At 41.4% G+C, this 20,976-nt stretch overlaps 1 protein-coding gene across 1 annotated transcript in view; it reads left to right on the top strand.

The window, feature by feature from the left end:
• Positions 1-20,976, top strand: part of IGF2R (insulin like growth factor 2 receptor) — a 91,987-nt gene that overhangs the window by 43,496 nt on the left and 27,515 nt on the right. Inside the window, exons 18-30 of the mRNA XM_024195828.3 lie at positions 586-748; positions 3,108-3,287; positions 4,536-4,637; positions 5,811-5,912; positions 6,534-6,711; positions 9,321-9,488; positions 12,479-12,622; positions 13,959-14,137; positions 14,633-14,720; positions 16,296-16,508; positions 17,458-17,588; positions 19,098-19,195; positions 20,410-20,546. Of these exons, the coding sequence (XP_024051596.2) occupies positions 586-748; positions 3,108-3,287; positions 4,536-4,637; positions 5,811-5,912; positions 6,534-6,711; positions 9,321-9,488; positions 12,479-12,622; positions 13,959-14,137; positions 14,633-14,720; positions 16,296-16,508; positions 17,458-17,588; positions 19,098-19,195; positions 20,410-20,546 (1,883 nt within the window). The remainder of the gene's footprint in view (positions 1-585; positions 749-3,107; positions 3,288-4,535; positions 4,638-5,810; positions 5,913-6,533; positions 6,712-9,320; positions 9,489-12,478; positions 12,623-13,958; positions 14,138-14,632; positions 14,721-16,295; positions 16,509-17,457; positions 17,589-19,097; positions 19,196-20,409; positions 20,547-20,976) is intronic.

The raw sequence follows: 20,976 nt of genomic DNA, 5'->3' as shown, positions 1-20,976 counted from the left end.
TATGGTCCTTTTTTCCTTTGTAGAGAGGTGAAGTGTGTAATGTAGATCTCCTGTCTTATTTTAGTAAAGTCCATTTGTGTGGAGGGTTGGTTATTTATGAAAGTCTCCAGGTTGGAGAGCTCTTTTTTGATGTTTTCCTGTTTGCTGTATAGGATGCTGATCAGGTGGTTCCTCAGTTTCTTTGATAGTGTATGGCATAATCTCTCACTGTGGTCTGTGCAGTATGTAGATAGCAATGGATTTTTCACCTTCAGTCCATTTGGTATGAAATCCGAACTTTGTGTCTCTTTATTTTGTAGTCTGCAAACAACTGCACTTTCTGTGTTTAACTTTTAAGAAACATTCTGCAGCCAAACGTTTACAACTTTAGTACCTTGTTTACTTCTGATTGTTGCAATGATAATAGCAAATAAGGGAGAACCCTGTATTTGCTGCTTCTGAAATAGTTGTTGCATGGGTTTTTGAAGAATGGATTTTGCTTGCCTCTTGCCTCTTCACAAATTATAATCGCTCTAGTTCTCTCCATTTCTAAGAGGAATGTGTATTGTAATTTAAGAATATAAATATTTCATTTTGGCGATTCAGTTTATCAAAATCCGAAGACAGAGGTGAAAACTGGTATGCCATGGACAACTCTGAACCAAATGAGCGCAGGAAGTATTACATAAATGTCTGCCGCCCTCTGGTTCCTGTTCCAGGGTGTGATCGATATGCTTCAGGGTGTCAGATGAAGTTTGAAAAAGATCAAGTGAGTATCCCTTCCACCCCAGCACCAAAAGTTAGTGCATCAAATGTTGTATATAGATCAAAGATCCATTTTAAGTGCCTTCTGACTGTAGGAGGGTAAAAATTAATGGCCTGTGGGACCATAAGTATTGGCACAATCACTAGCAGGTCTTTCAGTAGGAGTTTGATTTGTAGTTTAGTAGCTCTAGTAGTTCAGGGTCAAACTTGACCTCACAAACCTGTAAATCTGGAGTAATGCCAAATTTACTCGAGCAAAATTCTACCTTCCTTTAAACCACACAGTCACCTGAGGGCCGGCATACTATAACCGTCAGTCTCCCATTCCTGTCGCTCCTCAGTCACTTACCTTTCCTTGTGCACCTTATTGATTTGCAGCCAAAATCTACAATACATATTGTGGGGGTGGATAGCCTTATGCCTTAAACAAAGGGCATACACAGTAGGTCAAGAAACTCTGGCCTCTTTCTTCCTCTTCCCTGGGGACAGAATCTCAAAATTCCCCCCCATAATCTAAATCTCACAGGCTTTGGTAAGTAGGAGCCTATGAGATTTTGGTCCACTCCTAAACGCTTCAGTTTATTTAACCAAATAATAATAATAATAAAAAAAGGATGGGGAGCCTGGTGCTGGTGTGGAGACAGTGCAGCCGGTGTCACAGACGAGTCTCCTGAGCGTGTGTACCTGCAATCCACTGCAGGAACAAACAGCAACAGCAGGAACATACCAGGAAGAGTGAGGGGAGGTCCCCATCCACAAATTTGTCAATCACCCTCCTGCTTCCTGTTAAACTGTCAAATTTAACAGATTTCTGCTTCACATCTGCATTGTGAAGCAATTAACATGCCACAGAGCTTATACCCACTCTGGTGCAAGTTCTCCTACACAAACTGAGAGCCTCTTAAAATACTTTAACATGCTATTCACTCATCCACATCCTCTGGTCTTATTTTGTACATTAGAGTGAACTGTGGTAGAGAAGGGTGTGAGAGTAAAAGCAAACCACAGCCTCTCCTTCTGAGCAGTTTCCTGGCGACCTGGGCTCTGATACTGTTGTTTTTTGTTTGTTTGTTTTGGGGTTTTTTTTGGTTAGCTTTTTCCTGGGTAGACAGACCTTAGTCTCTCTGTGCCTAAGTTCCCCACCTGGGAATGGGGAGAACTTCCTAAGTCACAGGGGTGTAGACCATAAAATCCGTGACTGATTGTGAGGTGCTCAAATTTGATGGTGATGAGGGCAATATAAGTACCTAGATTGAGTGGGGAAAGATTTTGTTTAGCTGTACATCTGGAAAAATTAATGTTTCATCAGTGTTTCTCTGCAAGACCCTGTCTATGACTGATGGAGACAGATGGAATTCCTTTTGTGATCTCATGACTTAAAAACTACTTTCTCACAAGAACTGCATTAGTTCTCTGTAGTTCTAAGAGTAAGAAATGGACACTGTCAGCTAAATCAGTAATCTATCCATTTCCAGAGCCTCACATTTGGATTTGCCTTGGTTTGCAAATGGAAATGAGTTTGGTAGTTACTGCCCCCTGGTTGGTGGATGATTGTTCCCATCAGTCATCATACACAATTGGCAATCTCTATGCGGTGTGAGTCGGTTAGTAGAAACACCCATGCTGCTTTGCGTCAAGATGGAGATACAGTAAGGAAACCTGCATCATAATCCATTATCAGCCATTCACTTCCCTGGACATCAGAACTGCAGAGGATTGTTGGCCCTGATGACATATTGCATACCCAAAAATCTACTTTGGCTCTATCCTATGGAAACCTAGTGTGTCACTTGTTGGAAATGCCCTAATGTCCATGACTGCTTGGTCTCTCACAGGAGCAGTACAAACTGCAGAAGCATCAAATGTGAGATGAACGCTTTTACAAACTCTCTCTAAATCAGTGGCACCCAAATTCTGAGTCATGTACAATCCTTCTTAAAAGCTTGTTCAGTCTATTTACTTCACCACATCAAGTTCATGTGTGACAAGTGGTACACGTACCACAGTTTGGGAACCCCCCTGCTCTAAATCTTTTTGCTGAGCTGTAGTTAGCTGACAAACAGGGATTGTTGCCCCTAAAGGTTTTGGGTAGCCTCTTCGACACCTTCCTGTAAACCAATATTATAGATAGAATTGATTTTGCTTTGATGGGATAATTTGAGGGATGGGGGAAGGTAGATTTCTTAACCTCTCAGTTGCTGTTTCACAATTAACTGCATCTTTAAAAAAAGGATATTGCGGAATGTCACTTTGGCACAACAAAGAACTCTGGGTATAGCTGAAAAGAGGAAGCTTGATTTTAGTTTGTTTATTTTTGAGAAGCAAGCGCTATTTCATTGACATCCTCTTTTCCTTCATTATAGGGTTCCTTTTCTGAAACCACTTCCATTAGTAACCTGGGGATTGCTAGCAAAGGCCTAGTAATTGAAGGACTTGGTCGAGTCCTCCTAACCTACACAAATGGTTCTGTGTGCATCAATGCTGATGGGAAGAGGACCTCCTATACAACTATAATCCATTTTACCTGCTCCAAGGGCACTCTTGTAAGGATGGAAATGCTTTTAGTAGTCTGCTCATTGTATTAATGCTCTCTGAGGCTTTGTATGGGGCGCAGAAGCAGTGTCCTACTGGAGACCTGTTGAAGACTGAATAGTGATTTTTTTTTCCCCCCTCCCTCCACCAATCACTGTAGTGCTTCAGCGATGTATCTAGAGTTGACTTACAATAAGTCTTGTTTGTTAACCAAATTTTTTTAAAAAAAGACTAACAATTGAGAAGTTAATGGTCTGATCTGGAGGCCATATTTAAGACTGGCTCTCATATGACCCTGAAACGCATGAGAATTTACACACGTAACTCTACTGGTCTTAAATTATACATACATATTGCAAGTTCTCTAATGTGACCATAGGGAGAGGATAGATCCAAAATGAGGAAACCTATGTACTTTATAAGGCAACCAGATTTAACAGTTTCACTGTCTCTCTATGCTTTGTCATAAATGTATAACTGTTTCCCCTTTGTTTATATCAAAACTACAATTACCTAACTCCACATAAGCAAGGGAATTCAGTTTTAAGGTAGAAAGCCTGGAATAATACTTGTTCTAGGTTTGTTCTTGCTGCACCCTAGGTGTTTGAAATATTGCATGACTCTGAGATCAGTGCATAACATTATCATGCTCAGAATCTTAATACAAAGAACATAGGATATATTTGTGTGGATTTTAGCACTTACTCTGCACTGCTTTGCTTTTGGGGGTAAGGTTGGACCTATAACACTCGATCACAGTAAACTTCTGAATATTTCTTATCTGAAATAGTTAAACTAACCCTCTAGTGCTTCATGGCCCTATTTACTCAATATTCCATAACAGTAACTGCTTGCTTACCATAATGGACTATGTGCCAAGTCCTGAAATTTATGAAAAACACAATTTTAATTGGCTTAGATAAGTGTATAAGTAGGACCTTTTTTTGGTTAATGCGGGTCTTTAATACAATTAACTATTCAGTCTAAGCTGTTTGGTTGGTGTAGGCACCCTACATACTGAAAGTCTTGAACTCTTGGCAGGGGAAAAAGTACCACAAAGTGCATGTGCAGTAACGTTTTTCTTTTTCTTTTCTTTTCTTTTGAACTAGATTCTCAATCAACTGAGAATTTGCCCCTGAACTCTTATTAAAATAGCAAATTGCCAAGAATTAGTAGTTTTGACATAAGATGAAACACAGATGCACTTGAAATTAGTCTTTTTAATTTTATGTTGTTCTCTTTGCAATTTGAATTTTCAGAATAGCAGCCCCAGGTTTATTGATAATCGAGAATGTGTTGTCACCTTTCTGTGGGAAACGGAAGCTGCTTGTCCAGTCACAACAACAAAAGATGAAACTCAGGTGAGAGTGGGGAGGGCTATTTTGTAGCCATTAAAAATTGTTCTTCGTGCTCTGTGCTTCTTGTTGTCCCTTTTCCTCACATTGTCTCCTGCAAAACTAGTTTTACCAAAGTAGTTTTTAAAGTTAATCCAGAGCTACTGAAAGGGGCCAGACTTAGAATACTCAAGAGTGAAGTCCTCTGTTAAGTGATCAATAGAGCAGGTACTTCATGAGAAGCAGTAAGGCAATTTTCCCAAATGGCCCTACTAATATACCCTGTTTGCCCGAAAGTAAGACATCCCCCGAAAAGACCTACTTCCAGTTTTGCCTCTCGCTGTAATATAAGGCATCCCCCCGAAAATAAGACCTCCCCGATAATAAGGCCACCCCGGAATATAAGGCCCCGAAGCTCCAGGAAAAATAAGACCTCCCCTGAAAATAAGACCTAGCGCATCTTTGGGAGCAAAAATTAATATAAGACACTGTCTTATTTTCGGGGAAACAGGGTACTAGAATGTCGACCTAGAAAAACCACTTACTTGCTATGATCATTGAATTGTTTGCTCCCCTACGGAGACCACCAACTGTATTATATCTGTCTAGGGATTTATGCTCAGCTCATCACAGCTGCATCTGGATTTGTAAATACCTGTAGGGAGATCAGACTGATTTCACACTGGCAATTGAATAACCCTCATATTTTTATGCACATCCTGGATTGGCTCTAAATTAGTGGCCATGTTGCAAAACATCTGCATGTCCTTCTATAATTTCATTGATGCGTTCTCTTCTCCCTCATTTAGTTCTCCTTAGTTGACTTTTAGGACTTGCTTTATAGAGCATTATGTTCAGTTGTACCAATATACCAGTGGTGCATGCTTTCTTGGGTAGCTTCACAAACAGTAAACGGGCAGCTGTTCTTGCACCGCACTAAAGAATACAAATGTGTTACTGCTACTAGAGTCAGTCTAAATTAAATCTCAGTAAGCCTTTGCCCAAATTACGTTGTGCCCATCCTGGTCATTAAACATATTTGTAAAGGTTAAATTTTTTTAAAGCTAAGTATGTAACTTCTCTTTAAATAAATAAATAAATAAATAAAATAAAAAAAATTCCAAGTTTATCTGCAGGTCCCTGCTTAAAATAACTAACCTCTTTCTTCCCCTCTCAACCCCACCTAATTTTTTTTTTCAGTCCTGCTCTGTAAGAGATCCAAACAGTGGCTTTTTGTTCAACATGCAACCACTATCTTCAGAAAAAGGCTATATAACGAGTGGAATTGGGAAGAAATTTATGGTACTTTTTAATTTTTTATTTATTTATTTATATATTTTTTAAATGTACAAACTGCAGCTAGCCAAAGCTGCGTTCATGCCTTCTGGTCATAGTTGGTAAAGTGGAAAGTTTGACTACTGATCCTATCCTTTGTGCCAGAATCCTTATGAGTCAGCCAGGCAATGCCCTACTTTGGGAGAGGAGTTGAAGGCAGTTAAAACTTCTTCTCACCAGCCACTGAAGAAACTACTTGAGGAAAGAGTCAAACTGACAATTGGTACACCTCGAAAGTAACTTTAAAATCATCTTTCTGATGCTGACAAAATTATAAAACAAGTGTCGTTTTTGCTGTATTTCTGGCTTTACTACATTGTATGCTCCATTGTTTCTTTTGGATGGTGGTGGGGGGTCAGAAACTGAGAAACTACCCTCTCTGTACTGATGTCAACATACATAAAGGAAGTAAGCAAGAACTAGGGTGAGTGCATAAATGGGGAATTTAATTATCCTGTATAGATAGTCCTCCTGAGGGCCAGAAGCAGCGGAGGCTATGTTCTGATGTTGCTTTTATGTGGGAATGATTCTCAACGTTAATTCTTCAGGCAAGTTTAACATTATTCACATTTTAATTTTTTTTTTTAGCTAAATATTTGTGGACCAGCACCAGATTGTGGTGGTGGTGGTCACGGAAAACCAGCTGGTGGATGTGAAGTAGAAGGTCTAAAATCAGTGAGGACAGTGGGATTGGACAAAACCCTCTCTCTGTCCCCGGAAGGATTTCTAACTCTTACCTATAGAGGCAATTTTGAGGTAAAATCAGGTGAGTTCAAAATCCTGTGCTACAGTTTCGATGAATTGGCATTTGCTTTAGCTCTATGGTAGTGTTTTCGTTCCCAGGCCCTGCTATTTGTGCACAAAACCTATCTGATAAATTCAGTGTTTAAAGCTGACTGGAAAACCCAAATTAATTTCTGCAAAAACTTCAAAGGAAATGAGAATTTTTCATTCTGCAGAAAAGCTGAGTTAAGACTCTCTCAATTTTTCTGTGCAACAAATGTGTCAACATTTTCATAGTTTCTTTAAACCAAATGTTTTGGATTTAAGTTTACTTTCTTCTCAGTGTTTTTAACTTAATAAAAATCTGAAGAAACATCCCCTCCTCTCTGCCCCCTTCCCTCTTTCCCCCTCCTTCCCCCCCCCCCCACACACACTGGAAGAGTGGGAAGGGGGATGGGAAAAACCAAAATGAAATAGTTTCAAATTGAAACTAAAATCAAGTTATGATCTCTTTGGGCTTTTTTTGGCAAAACTGTGGCTGAATTGAATTATCCACAAGTTGTCAATTTGTTTGACAAACAACTTTTCAAACACTTTGATCAGTAACTTTTAGCTCTAGGTGGCTGTCATAACTATAAAGGGAAGGGTAACAGCTCTCTGTGTACAGAGACTCCAAATCCTTTTACTTGTAAAGGGTTAAGAAGCTCAGGTAACCTGGCTGACACCTGACCCCAAGGACCAATAAGGGGACAAGATACTTTCAAATCTTGGGAGGGAAAGGCTTTTGTGTGTGCTCTTTGTTTTAAGGGGTTGTTCACTCTTGGGACTGAGAGGGACCAGACATCAATCCAGGTTCTCCCCATCTTTCTAAACAAGTCTCTCCTATTTCAAACTTGTAAGTAAAAAGCCAGGCAAGGCGTCTTAGATTTACTTTGTTTTCTCAACTTGTAAATGTACCTTTTTACCAGAGTGTGTATCTTTGGTTGCTGTACTTTGAACCTAAGACAGAGGGGGGTCCTCTGAGCTCTTTACGTTTGATTACCCTGTAAAGTTATTTTCCATACTGATTTTACAGAGATGATTTTTACCTTTTTCTTTAATTAAAAGCCTTCTTTTTAAGAACCAGATTGATTTCTCCTTGTTATAAGATCCAAGGGGGTTTGGATCTGTGTTCACCAGGGAATTGGTGAAAGGTTTCTCAAGGCTTCCCAGGGAGGGAATTCTTGAGATGGTGGCAGCGGACCAAAGCTAAGCTGGTAGTTAAGCTTAGGAGTCCTCATGCAGGCCCCTACATTTGTACCCTAAAGTTCAAAGTGGGGATACAGCCTTGACAGTGGCATACTGTCTTGAATGACTGCTCCTATATCTTATCAAGACTAACTTTCTGAAACATGCTAAGGAAACTGTTCACTTGTATGTCTGAACATACTCAGTTTCTGGGTTCCGAGCTGGGAGACATGGAGTTTATTGGGAAGGGAATGTGGCTGTTTGAGAAAGGAGCACTGGGCAGGAAGGGTCGATGTACAGTCTTAAAACTAAGCATAATGCTTAAATGATACTCCATAGATTGGTGAAGATCTGTCACCATGACAGTTGGCACCAAACATTATTGTTGCTGGGTGCCATATAAAATGGACAGCCTGCGATTATGAAGAGTAACTGGAAAGTTGATCTCTAACATCATAATGTCAGAAATACTAAGTAAAGTTCAAGCTTCTTGGCACTGCTTCTTAAGGCCCTATGTAACTTAGGTTCTCTCTATTTGTCTGATTTTTAGTGTGTCTTCTGTTCTCCTTTCACGCCCAACCTACTGCACTCAGCAATGCCAGTCTTGAGACTCCATTTGTCCTGTTTTTGCTTGGAAGTTACTCCATTGGAATAGGCCAAAAGAGTGCTGCAGTTTCTGATGCTGTAATTGTTTCCTTAATGTCTGAGCCAAGATCCTTGACTTTGCCTAGAAATCAGAGCTCACTTTTTCATGGCTAACCTGTCAGCAACCATGGCAACAATATCTGATGCCTGAATAGTGATGGGGCGTGTATATGTATGGGCTGCTTTTTTTGTGGTCAGGGGTTCAAGGAGCACAGTTCTCACTGGGCATACACCTCTACCTCGATATAACGCTGTCCTCGGGAGCCAAAAAATCTTACCGTGTTATAGGTGAAACCGTGTTATATTGAACTTGCTTTGATCCGCCGGAGTGCACAGCCCCGTCCCCCCAGAGCACTGCTTTACCGCGTTATATCAGAATTCGTGTTATATCCGGTCGCGTTATATTGGGGTAGAGGTGTACTTGTTTCTGAAATCAGCCTCAGCGGCCCATTTGATATGCTTCCTATGACAAGTCTGTTTAAACTGGGGTGTTTTTTATTTTGTTTTTGACTCTAATTGGCAGTTGAATAATTCTGGCCCAGATCCTCTAAACGCTCCCTGTTTGGGAGTTTTGATTTGTAGTTCTAAACACTGCAGACTGCAAGGTAGAATTTTTCTGACCGATATTAAGGTTTGCAGTTTGATTTAATGCAACAAATGGATATATTGAGTTAGTAGAGTGACTGTTATTCTTAGAGTGCTCACTTTTCTTTAATCTGAGATTAGAAAACAAATTTCATTTGCACCTAACAGTAGATCATTTGCTATATCTTCACACAGGAGCATCCGACACTTTTACAGTGACTTTCATCTGCAATGACTCGTACCCTGGAGAACTTAAATTTGTGGATGAAGAAATAAACAGTGCACTGGGCATCCATAATACTTTCTTTGAGTTTCATACAGCCTTAGCCTGTGCCCCTGCTCCAGTAGACTGCCAGGTTACTGGTAAGTACACTGTTACTGTGGGCGTGTTCCATGAAATGCATATCAGGGAGGTGAGAGTGAGGGTAATTGAACGAAAGGTAAAGCTTTCTATGGAGATGGGTGAAAGTTTGAGGTAGGGTCAAAAATGTTTAAAAACTCGTCTTCAGGATAAGCGTCTAGATGAACTTTTCTAACCCTTATCAAAGGGGTAGCCGTGTTAGTCTGGATCTGTAAAAGCAGCAAAGAGTCCTGTGGCACCCTATAGACCAACAGGTGCATAGGAGCATGAGCTTTCGTGGGTGAATACCCACATGCATCCGAAGAAGTGGGTATTCACCCACGAAAGCTCATGCTCCTATGCGTCTGTTGGTCTATAGGGTGCCACAGGACTCTTTTCTAACCCTTGTTTGTTAGCACTAGTTTTGATTCTTTTCTAAAAATGAGCTAAAAATGTAATGATTAGTTTATAAATAAGTATGTAAAAACATGTGGGTAGATGACTCATGGAGGGCTAAACTGCAGTTATTTAATGGTACATATTAATTATTGTTTCCTAATGTAGCACTCTTTTTTTCTAACATTTTAAAAGTTAGATGTATATTTGATCAGTAATCCACATCTGAGTCACATGTTGCACTGTTTTCCCTAGTGGCTTGGCTCTTTAACAATCTGTTTTGTCACATGTAAACCCTACCGATAACTTCTTTGCACCTGCAGAATGTGCTGCAGCACATCTTGTTAGGAGGCTGCTAAAGAAGCAAATATTGATAGTGATGATTGTTAGTGAAAGTGGAGAATTTGGGCTTCAAGGGGTGCTTTATCTGGTATGTTATGTGGTTGCTGTTTGTATTTTTAAGTATTTTAGAAGTGCCCAGAGTACTGACATTGGTGATGCTGCTTATTTAGATAAGTAAAACGACTTGTTCCTTATCTCAGTATGATGAAGCTACAAATCTTTCCTGATTTATGACTATGAATGACTTGGAAACCATGTGGTAGCTTTTTGGTGTCCTAAGCTGGGATTGTCCTCAGAGAGGTGTTTGACTAAAATACTTCATTTACGTGGCTGAGTAGTACCTAAAAGGAAGCAACAAAGAGTCCTGTGGCACCTTAAAGACTAACAAATGTATTGGAGCATAAGCTTTCGTGGGTGAATACCCACTTAGTCAGAAGCGGCTCTCTTCACAACTGTTAACCCCATTAGAAGCCTAAAAATGGAAGGTTCCTCTGTTGCATGCCAGTGGTGTCTCATGTTCCTAGGGTACTAGACTTTCCCTCTTCTTAGAAGACTGCATAAAAGCCTTAGTTTTAGGAGAAAGCTAGGAACTAATTGACTTTGCAAATAGATGTATATGAAATGTTGACCCTACCAAGCTTGATAGCTGCCTTTTGACAACCACTCTATTCTTTAGTCTGCGCTGGAAAGAGTCAGCTGTATGGTCATTTGCATGTGTCTGTATGTCATGCAGCTAGGTCTGAATAATAATAATAATAATATTCGTTACCCCGAATTAGAGGATGTCGACAATCTCCGTTTGTATTGATGGGCCATAGCATGGCTCCAAAGACCAGTTGGGGAAGAATAACACTTACTGCACTAACCACAGGGCCATTTGCCTGGTTGTGCTGGTTGAACTGCAGGTTATTGCTGTAGCGGGTGATCTGCTTCCCACTATGCAACGTGGTTTTTCTCAAAGTCGTGGACCCCCACCCTTATGGCCTGGCACCATGCAATATGGTCAGTTGCCAGCCTCTCGAAGATTGTCTGAAATACTCACTTTGTGCAGACCCTGTTTCAGCTTCTTTTGAAGCATTTCATTCACTATACAGAATATGTTTTGATTGATGGGTCTCAGGCATACAACTTACATAACCAGTCCATCAGAGTGTCCATATCAGTTGGATGCAAAGCAAATAACTCTTGATACCAACTGAACCAGCTTTTGACAAGACTTCCATGTTGGATGCTGGACCTGCCATTTGATGCCCAGCTGTCATTGTAGGTGTTGCAAATAGAAACTGTCAAGATTTTTAATGTGCTGTTCATAATAGGTCCATGTTTCACACCCGTAGAGCATTAATCCTTATACCCATAGAGCTGTGAGAACAACAGCATTATGCCCTTTGATTTGTCTGTAGACAGATTCTATGTTGCTTCCAGATTCAGTGATACTGCCGCATGTGGTCGCTTTTATTAAGTCTATATACTGTTCATTTGGAAGGCTATGCCAAGGGAAAGAATTTGCTTGGGGGGGAAAAAACCAAAACATTTTAATTGAGAACTGTATGTACGACATTGAGCCTAGTGAGATCCTGATCCTATTCGGGTGCCACCTCAGTATAGATAGCTAAAAACATGCTCTACTAGTGTACTTAATTTGGGAGTGCGTTCTTGTCTCTTTTCCGTAGTGTACCATATTAACAACAAAGGGGAGAGGAAAGGTCCAGAAGTCTATTTCATAACATTCCTGTGACAATTACCTCAATGCTTGCATGGAAAACTAAGGGAATATAATACATTTTCTGTCCATACTGTGGTATTAGAAAGATGAAGTAGGTGAGATAATCTATTGGACCAACTTCTGTTGGTGAGAGAGACAAGCTTTCCAGCTTACACAAAGATGACCTGAAGAAGAGCTCTGTGTAAGCTGGAAAGCTTGTGCGTCTCACCAACAGAAGTTGGTCCACTAAAAGATATTACCTCACCCACTTTTGGCTCTCATATGTCCTGGGACCAACATGGCTACAGCAATACTGCATGCAGTTTGGTATAACCGAGCCAGTGTTTTTGGCTGGCCAGCTAGCTTTTCATGAACCTTCTGCAGGGGTCCTATGGATCAGTTTGGGAACTGCTGCCTTAATTAATAAATTCATATAGGTAATGAGACTTAGTATGTATTGAGGAGCCATCTAACCTTGTAACAAGAACATGACAAAGAAGGTCAGGGTTTTTTAATATACAATACCATATATATCCCCTCAATTTATTGTACATCCCAAATACATTTCAGACTCAGCTGGCAATGAGTATGATCTAAGTGACTTGAGCAAAGAGGGAGAGCCCTGGATCGCTGTAGATACTTCAAAAGATGCAAAAACAAGAACTTTCTATTTGAATGTTTGCAAGCCTCTACCTTATGTGCCCGGATGCCCTGGTAAGCTGACAGTGGTGCATTAAAATGCTCTCTTCCTAGCTTGTGGTTTATGACTTAAGTACTGATTTAAGTAATTTTTATGAAGTAAAGAATTTATATTTATCTCTTTCTGTTACGTTTATTTTAGGATTGAACCAGTTTGCTGTTAGTACATGCTATAGCAAAGGTGGTAGCCATAAATATATTTTTTTTTAAAAAAAGCCCCTTCTGTTTATCTTAATGTGGTAAGACAACTTGCTGGAAACACAATCATGAATAAATAAACTTAGCAAGGTGCATTTTCAGTCTATTGTCTAACAAAACAAAGTAAAGTTATGAATAAAATGTGCTGTCCGTTTCAGATGAACTGGTGACTCTTTTTATATAGTTGATCCCTGACCAGTTCACTCTTAGATATGAGCTGCTGCATTTTTTGACCCACTCCTTTTAAAAAAAATTACCATATATACTCGATCATAAGCCGGTTTGTTTATAAGCGGACCCCCCCAAGATGCATAAATAAAAATGGAAAATTTTTATAACCCGTTGATAAGCCGACCCTATAATTCAGCGGTCAGCAAACTTTGGCTCCCGGGCCATCAGGATAAGCCACTGGTGGGCCGAGATGGTTTGTTTACCTTGAGCGTCCGCAGGCACGGAGGTAAACCTAAGTAAACAAAGTGTCCCGGCACGCCAGCTGCTTATCCTGACGGACTGGAACAGCAACTCGTGGGGAAATTTTTTGGGGGGAGAAGCAACCCCTGTGACCACCCCCCACATGACCCCACCCGTAGCCAGGGACCCCCACACTCTCCCCATACCATCCCTTCCCACCTTATCTGGGGAGGGCCAGGGGAGGATGTCTCTGGCCTGGCTGGCATGGCCGCAGCCTGCTCCAGCAGGCCAGACCGGGCAGCGCGGCCGCAGAATGTTCCAGCGGGCTGGGCCGGGGAGCGTGGCCGCAGCGTGTTCCAGCACCCAGGCGGCATGGCTACAGCCTGCTCTGGGGGGCGGGGCTGAGCGGCACGGCTGCAGCCTACAAGCCCCGGGGCTGCAGCTGCTTCGGAGGCTGCGGGGGAGAGCAGCGTGGCAAGAAGCGGAGAGACTCTGGCCCCGCCTCTTCCCTTCTGGCTCTGCTGGCTGGGCTGCCTCTCCTTGCTCCCTGTGTTGGGAGAAGGGGCTGTGTCCCACCTCTCCCTCCCTATACCTGTTCATAAGCCGACCCCCGTCTCTGGTGCTTCCCTTTTTTACTAAAAAAAATTCGGCTTATGAACAAGTATATATGGTATGTCTACATAAGTGGAGTTTTCTGTAATGAAAATGCAACATGCTGACATAAAATTTCCTATTCCTGCAGGTGGTGCAATAGGATCTTGTGTGAAATCTGCTGATAAAGGCCAGAACCTTGGTGTTATTCAGATAAGTCCTCAAGCTGCTACCGATGGGTCTCTTAGTATTATTTACTTGAATGGTGACACATGCAAAGATAAACAGCGCTATTCTACACGTATCCTCTTTGAGTGTGATCAAACCCTAGTAAGTGTGTGTGTGTGTGTGTGTGTGTGTGTGTGTGTGTGTGTGTTGATTTTATATAAAATTCAAATCCTAGTAATAGGTCAGTCTTATGGCATGTAACAAAATGTATTTTATTTCTCCATTCCAGAAAAAAAAACATAATTGGGGCCTCTAAATTTTGCTTACGGTTAGGGTTTTAGCAATGTTTTTCAGTGTACTCTAATAACCAGAAAAGGGAAAATAACATTTTCATCGGCTTTTATTGAATAAAGTTTTATGCTGTGCAATACTAGACTCCCCATTATTACTCAATAAAAGTGGCTTTGTTCAGGGACCTGATTCGTAGGGTTAAAAGTACTGGCATTAGATGCAAGTCTGCTTGAATTCAATCTCCATGAGTTAGAAATACTTTGATTTTGTTTGTTTATAAAATGCATTTATCTTCTCCCCTCTCACTGCTTACCCAGAAAGAGAAACCTTAAATATTAGAATAATCCCCATGTGTTTGTATTGTAGGGATCACCTGTGTTTCAGCATGAGGATGGTTGTGAATTTGTGTTTATCTGGAGAACCCTGGCAGCCTGTCCTGTCCACAGAGCAGAAGGTAAAAAAAAGTCTATAAATTGGAATTAAATATGAAATGTGATCTTATTCCTTAATATTACAACAGTTTTGTACACAATGCTTTTGTGAAAATAGTTATGTAATTGCTCCTTCATACACAAAATCTCAGAGCACTAAAGGCTCATCTTGCTTAGGAAGAGAGAGCTTTTAGTATCTGAAAAATCCACTGACCTGTGATGGTGACAAAGAAACAAGTTGTGTACTTTCATGGTACACTGTGCTTCATGAAAGTCACAAAGTGTAACCCTCGGGTAGGGTGTGGCAGCACAGGTTTCCGACCCAGGCTCATAAACTTAGCCGTCATGCTGGTGGGGGCTGGGTACATTTTTTATTTCAAGCTCTAATGTTAAATGTCCTGGCTTCCAAAGAAGCCGTCTGGTAACTTCTGTGTGCCATTGCGATCCTGAACTCTTAGTTTTTCTCTGTTTTAAATTGTCAATGATGTATAAGCAAAAATCAGAAGTTTTGTTATAAAAGTACTCTGAACCATTATTATTACTCTTGATAATGCTGTAGGATCAGTACTGCTGCAAAGGCCAATCCCATTAAAATTACCTTTATTTGGGCCCTAGTAAGCTTGGTGGCATGTGGCAGGAATAGCTGGAAATATACGGTGATGATTGTCAACACACAGGTGTCTTGGTTTGATTAAAATCTGTGTTTAAAAATGTGGCACAAGAACCTTAGCTGGTGTAAATCAGTGTAGTTCCATCCATTGAAGGCAGTGAAGCTATACTGACTTACACCAGCTTAAGGTTTGGCTCTTCAAGTTGCAGTTTAACCCACAACTACTCTAGTTCTTACATTTAAGTAAAGCTGTGATGTACAGATAAAATATGTAAGTGTACATTATGCTGTCTGAACATAGGTCTGATCTGCAGTGGCAATTCCTGAGTTGTCTTAGTCCAGTATTGTCACCCGATGCTTAGAGAAAGGTGCAAGAGCTCTACACTAGGCAGCAGTGGGTTAAGGTGCCCATCCAAAACTGCTCTCCTCCTTGCTATCTCACTACTCATTCTCTATTTGCAGATCATTAATAAATAAAGGTCCTGGACCTGGCACTCCTCCACTTTTAACCTTTTGGCATGATGAAAGTTGACTATTTAATCCTGCTCTGTCCTGCTTCCTAGACAGTTTTTGATCCATGGCCATATTTTGCCTCATGAGTCTATTTTTGAATATTGCTTTAAAACAGTGAATATTATAAGTTTTTTTTATCTAACAATTTTAAGAGGTTATTAAAAATTGTTGAGCTTTTCTCTTAATTGTCATTGAGTTCCACTCTTTTATTTAGCTTTTAAGTGGCTTCTCACGTGATCAACAGAAATGAGTTGCTTTAACTGAAGTGGCCTTCCAATAAAGTTTGGAGCAAAATTTACTCTAGGGTTCTTAGAAGTGATGGGCAGGAGGCTGCCTAATAAGGACTGTCCTTTGTGCAGGTTTGACTCTGCAGCTGTGAGTATGTATAACTCTCTCGGAGTGTATATTGCATAGCTTGTGTTTAGCTGTGTTAATTTATTTGCAATTTAAGCCTTCTGTTAACTTTGATTTAAAGGAGATAACTGTCAAGTGAAAGATCCAAAGTACGGTTTTGTGTATGATCTGAGGCCTCTTTCTGGGATGGAGAAGAAAGTGAGTACAGATGAATACGACTACTATTTCAGAGTCTGTGAGAGAATAACGGAAGAGTGCCCTCAGCCGAATCATCAGAGCAATGTGTCATCATGCCAAGTAAAGAAGCACGACCAGTCTCTTAGAAAAGTAGCAGGTATAGTAGTTGTTGGATTTAGTGAGAGGAGTTGGGAGGGGGTTGCTGTGTCACTCTGGAAGTGCGAGTGCAGCTTTTCAGTGCATTGTGCTTTACTGTGCATCTCCCAGAGGTAAAGAACCACTGCCAAGCAGATCTTAATATAAAGTAGTAAAACATCATTTAAGGAGCAGCTCCTACTTCTGTGTTCCCTAAAATGGCTTCTGTATAACTAGAAGCTGTCCTTACCATCTCTCTTTCTGACTCTAGTCAATGATGCCCCAAATCCAGTTGTCAGCTTTGAATAAGTCCTGTACTGCCACTCAACTGTAGGGTACAGACCACAGTGAATCAGTAGCTCGGGTTGGGAGCGACTAAGAGCACTGCATCTGCTGGAGCAGCTTTCTATGAATCTTCATTGGCTAATGCACAAGTGTCAATGACTGACTGTGGGGGAGCAGAGTCCCTTCTCTTACTGGAGGCTGTTTTTAATGTGGTGCTTTGAGGGGAGTTAAAGGGCAGATGAGGTGGCTACATTGGCTGGCAAATGGAGGACTGTGGCTTCAGTGAAAATGTCAGGATGATTTCAGAGTAGAGAGAAGAACCTGTGCACATTCTGTCGTCTAACTGGCAATGATGGTAAAGACATTGCAGAAGAGCACACGAGGCCTCCGACTATGGCAGTCTTTCTGCATAGAAATTTTCTTTCACAGCTAAGATGGAGTTATTCGATGTAGCTAAAAAACCTAATATCACCAGAAACCTGTAACTTCTCTGTCATGATCTGAGACCGTACTGGCAGAAATGTATCCTTTCTTTAAATTACTGTCCCTTACCTAGTCCTTGTGGCCTGCTGGCAGAAGTATTGACTATAACTGTGCAAATGTACTGGATTAGCTTTCTGTAGTTGGATTCAAGTAGTAATTTGCTTCTATTTCAGCTGTTTTTTTTTCCTATCTAATTTTAAAAGGTTTGTATACTGAGAAGCTGACCTTTGAAAATGGATTAATAAAAATCAATTATACCAGTGGAGAGAGATGCCACAAAATATATGAACGCTCAACTGCCATATTTTTTTACTGTGATCACAACACTCTGGAGGTTAGTCTATCTTTTGTACACTGAGAAAAGTCTTCGGGAGCTGCAGAAAAAATAACTTTCTGAAATTCTCCTCATGAGTTATCATACTCAGAGGGCTGGGGAGACAAGTGTAAGGAAAACTTATGCATCTTGTTGTTAAAGGAGGATTACACGTTTCTTGAAACAACACCTCTCACTGCTTTTCCCCCCCCCCCCCCCCAACTGAGTTAAATTATTTTGTTCTTCTCCTTAGTTTTGGGATAATGTGGCTAGATAGAAAATGCATCAGCAGCTAAATGAAGGGCACCCTGATGTGGCATCTGGATGTCTGCCTGGCATGATGTGGGGACCTCAGGGAAATCTCCAGCACCATTCCTCTTACTGGAGAATTACTATGACTACAGTAGCTGAATCATGAGCCCTGAACTGGCTTTTAAAGGAGACTGGGAAAGGATCTTTCCTTATTTGAATAATTTGATTTTTTGAAAGTGTAAAACGCATGGCGTGAGGATGAGTAGCTTGTCCTACAGAAGAACAGGGCATTCTTTTTATTCTTTTGTTACACGTTAAGCGAGATTATATTTTTTTATAACAAACATACCTTAAGTGAATTATTAGAATTCTGGGAAATGTGTTCCTCTTGATCATGCTAATCTTGCCCCCACAGACAGTGGTAGATTCCACCTTTTTAAGGCTGCCTGATGTTTAGTAAGAGTGTGCTTGAAACCAAGTTGAAACAAATGCTTCCAGAAGAGCTGCATTGCAGAGCATAAATAACTTCCTGGAATGTACTCGCCTGAGGATTAAGCCTCTTAGTTTGGAAGAAATATATTGCTGCACTGCCATGTTCCTAAAAGCCCCAACTTCCCAAAGCCAGGACTGCTTTATTTTTTTTTTATGGCCATGTTGGCACGTCCAGTTCTGCCACCCCCGAATGAATCAAATCTGTCCACTCATAAATGCAATTAATTTACATCTTCACAGGGCTGTTTCTGTAGCCCTCAATATCACCTTGAAGGTGCAGATGGCCCTCCTCCTCCTGATCCCTCTGCTCCTTTTTCCCTAGCCCATACTCTGAAAGGACCAGTGGCTATGGGGTTGCTCTGCTTGCCTACTCCCATTTTGGAGGGAACTGGGCAGAAGCTAGCAGTTCTATCCACTCCGATCCCTCTTTTTTTCCTTTTCCTCCCTGGTTAAAGAAACAGTGGCCCTTACGCTGCTCTGCTGCTACTCCTCCCTCCCTACAATCCTCTAGAAGAGCCAGTGGTTCTTGACCCTTTCCTGTGGGTAACATTTTTACATGCCCTTGATGAATGGCTTTTTTCTGAGCTCTGGTCGTGTATACACAACTTTAGGACTAGTAACATGTGAAGGTATCCTCTGCATTCAGCTATATAATGTTAGATCTCTGATTGGTGTCTTGTCTAACTGCACTAATGTTTGAAAGCCAACTGAAGTAGGGAAAATTTTTGTTCACCGCTGTATTTAGAGATGTGAAATATAAACAACTCTGGTTCTATTTTTTTTCAGCCAGTGTTTCTAAAAGAAACTCCTGATTGCACCTACCTGTTTGAATGGCACACCCAATATGCCTGTCCACCCTTCCGATCTATAGAATGCTCCTACAAGTAAGCTGTGCTTCCCTCTGACCTAAACTGGTGGTGATGTGCTGGTGGTGACATGTGCCCATTCAGGAGACATTGTATTCAGCATGAGCGGCTATGATCACAGCCATTATTTTCTCTCGTTGATAATGTGATCCAGTGTGAATTTGCAATGGGTTAAATTGTAACGCGTATCACCAATGCACAAGTGCAAATGTAATTCTCTGGGATGGGAGAAAACAAACTTAAGCTTATGAACTAATTTTGTATATAGGAATAGACTGCTTTTGGGAAGTAGGGGAGGTTTTACAGTTTAGTGCCAAAACAGACATTGTTAGACTGGGCGGGGGAGGGAGCAGAAAGAGAGGCCAGAGATAAAATGAAGCTGTTGGTGTTGGGTTTTTGAACCATTGAAAAGGAGGGGTATGTATGATGGAAACTGGAACCTAATGTTTGAGTTTGTTGTCTGTGTGTGTTGAAATATAGTTGACCACCAGCGCGTGCTCTCTCTGACCCTCATAGAAGCAAGATGACTTGTGAGGCTTTCCCAGTAAAACATGTTTGAATAGTTCTCTAGGCCATAGTTTCACAGAGATATTAAGGCCAGAAGAGACCAGAATTCAGACTAGAGGATCTAATTAATGTATATCAGGATTCATGAAGTTCCATCCAGATACATCTAGAGTAAGCCCAGAGACTTGAATTAGACTAAAGCATTTAATCCTCAAAAAACTAAACTGCGTGCCACAGGCAGGGAACAGGGGAGACTGAGGTCCCCAAGGGCCAGAGGTCTCTGCAGTGTCAGGGAATTTATGAGGTGAGAGAGACCCAGATGGTCCTAGCACGTTAACCACACCCTGTGCTTCTGAGGAAGGGAGGAAAAAATCCCCAGTGCCCCAGCCCATCTGACCTGGGGGGATAACTCCTTCCTGACCCCAAATCTGGCAATCACTGTGCTTTTGAGTAAGACACGCCAGCTAGGGACCTAGATAGAGGATTCTCTGTAACATCTCATAGCATTGGTCCACCCTATCTAATGGCTGGTCTTGACAAACCTACGGGGTGTGAGACCTGGCTGGGATGCTGCTAATAGAAACCTACTGTTGGTGCAGGAGTTCCAGATGCTTCCTGCGTAGCATTTTCCCCTGAATCAGTGCAGAATTGTTGATCCAGCGTGATGGTCTGCTTTTGGAGGTGGCTTTGATTTATCTAAATGTAAAACTGTTTGTTTAATGCAGAGACAACAAAGGAAACTCATTTGATCTTTCACCTCTGACACGGCATAGAGAAAACTGGGAAGCTATTCCAATGTCTGGCTCAACACAAAAATACTATATTAATGTCTGCCAGTCCTTAGTGCTACATGCAGGGGCAGGTAAGAGCAAGAGAAATACATATTTAAATGCCATTGGTAGTTACGGGATGAAAATAGGAGGAGAGACAGCCTTGTCTCCTCTCCCCACTGCGCCAACAGCAAAGCAAAAGATCACCAGGCGCAGAGTAGACACAGGCATAGCTGTGGCTTGTGGGCAGCAGAGCGAAGGCCAAGGCTTAGGGTCAGTTTCATCGTAACCAATGGTGGAGTTCCCTAGCAGCTCTCTTCTTTACCCCCACCCCTCCACAGCCTCAGCCTTGCTTCACTACTCTCTAGCTCTTCCCCCTTTATTCTAAATCTGCCATAGATCTTGGGGGTGGGCGAGATGGCACAGAAGAGCATCACTGGAGGAGGGTGACCTTTTGAGGAGGTTGCTTCTCTCTAGCCCCACCGAGCTGATCCTAGATTCTTGGCCAGGTGTCTAGGGCAG

This window comes from Terrapene carolina, unplaced genomic scaffold (assembly GCF_002925995.2).
Source record: "Terrapene carolina triunguis isolate 2854851 unplaced genomic scaffold, T_m_triunguis-2.0 Scaffold85, whole genome shotgun sequence".
NCBI classification, from domain to species: Eukaryota; Metazoa; Chordata; order Testudines; family Emydidae; genus Terrapene; species Terrapene triunguis.
Note: the sequence above shows the minus strand (reverse complement) of the source record. Positions and strands in the feature narration are given on the sequence as shown.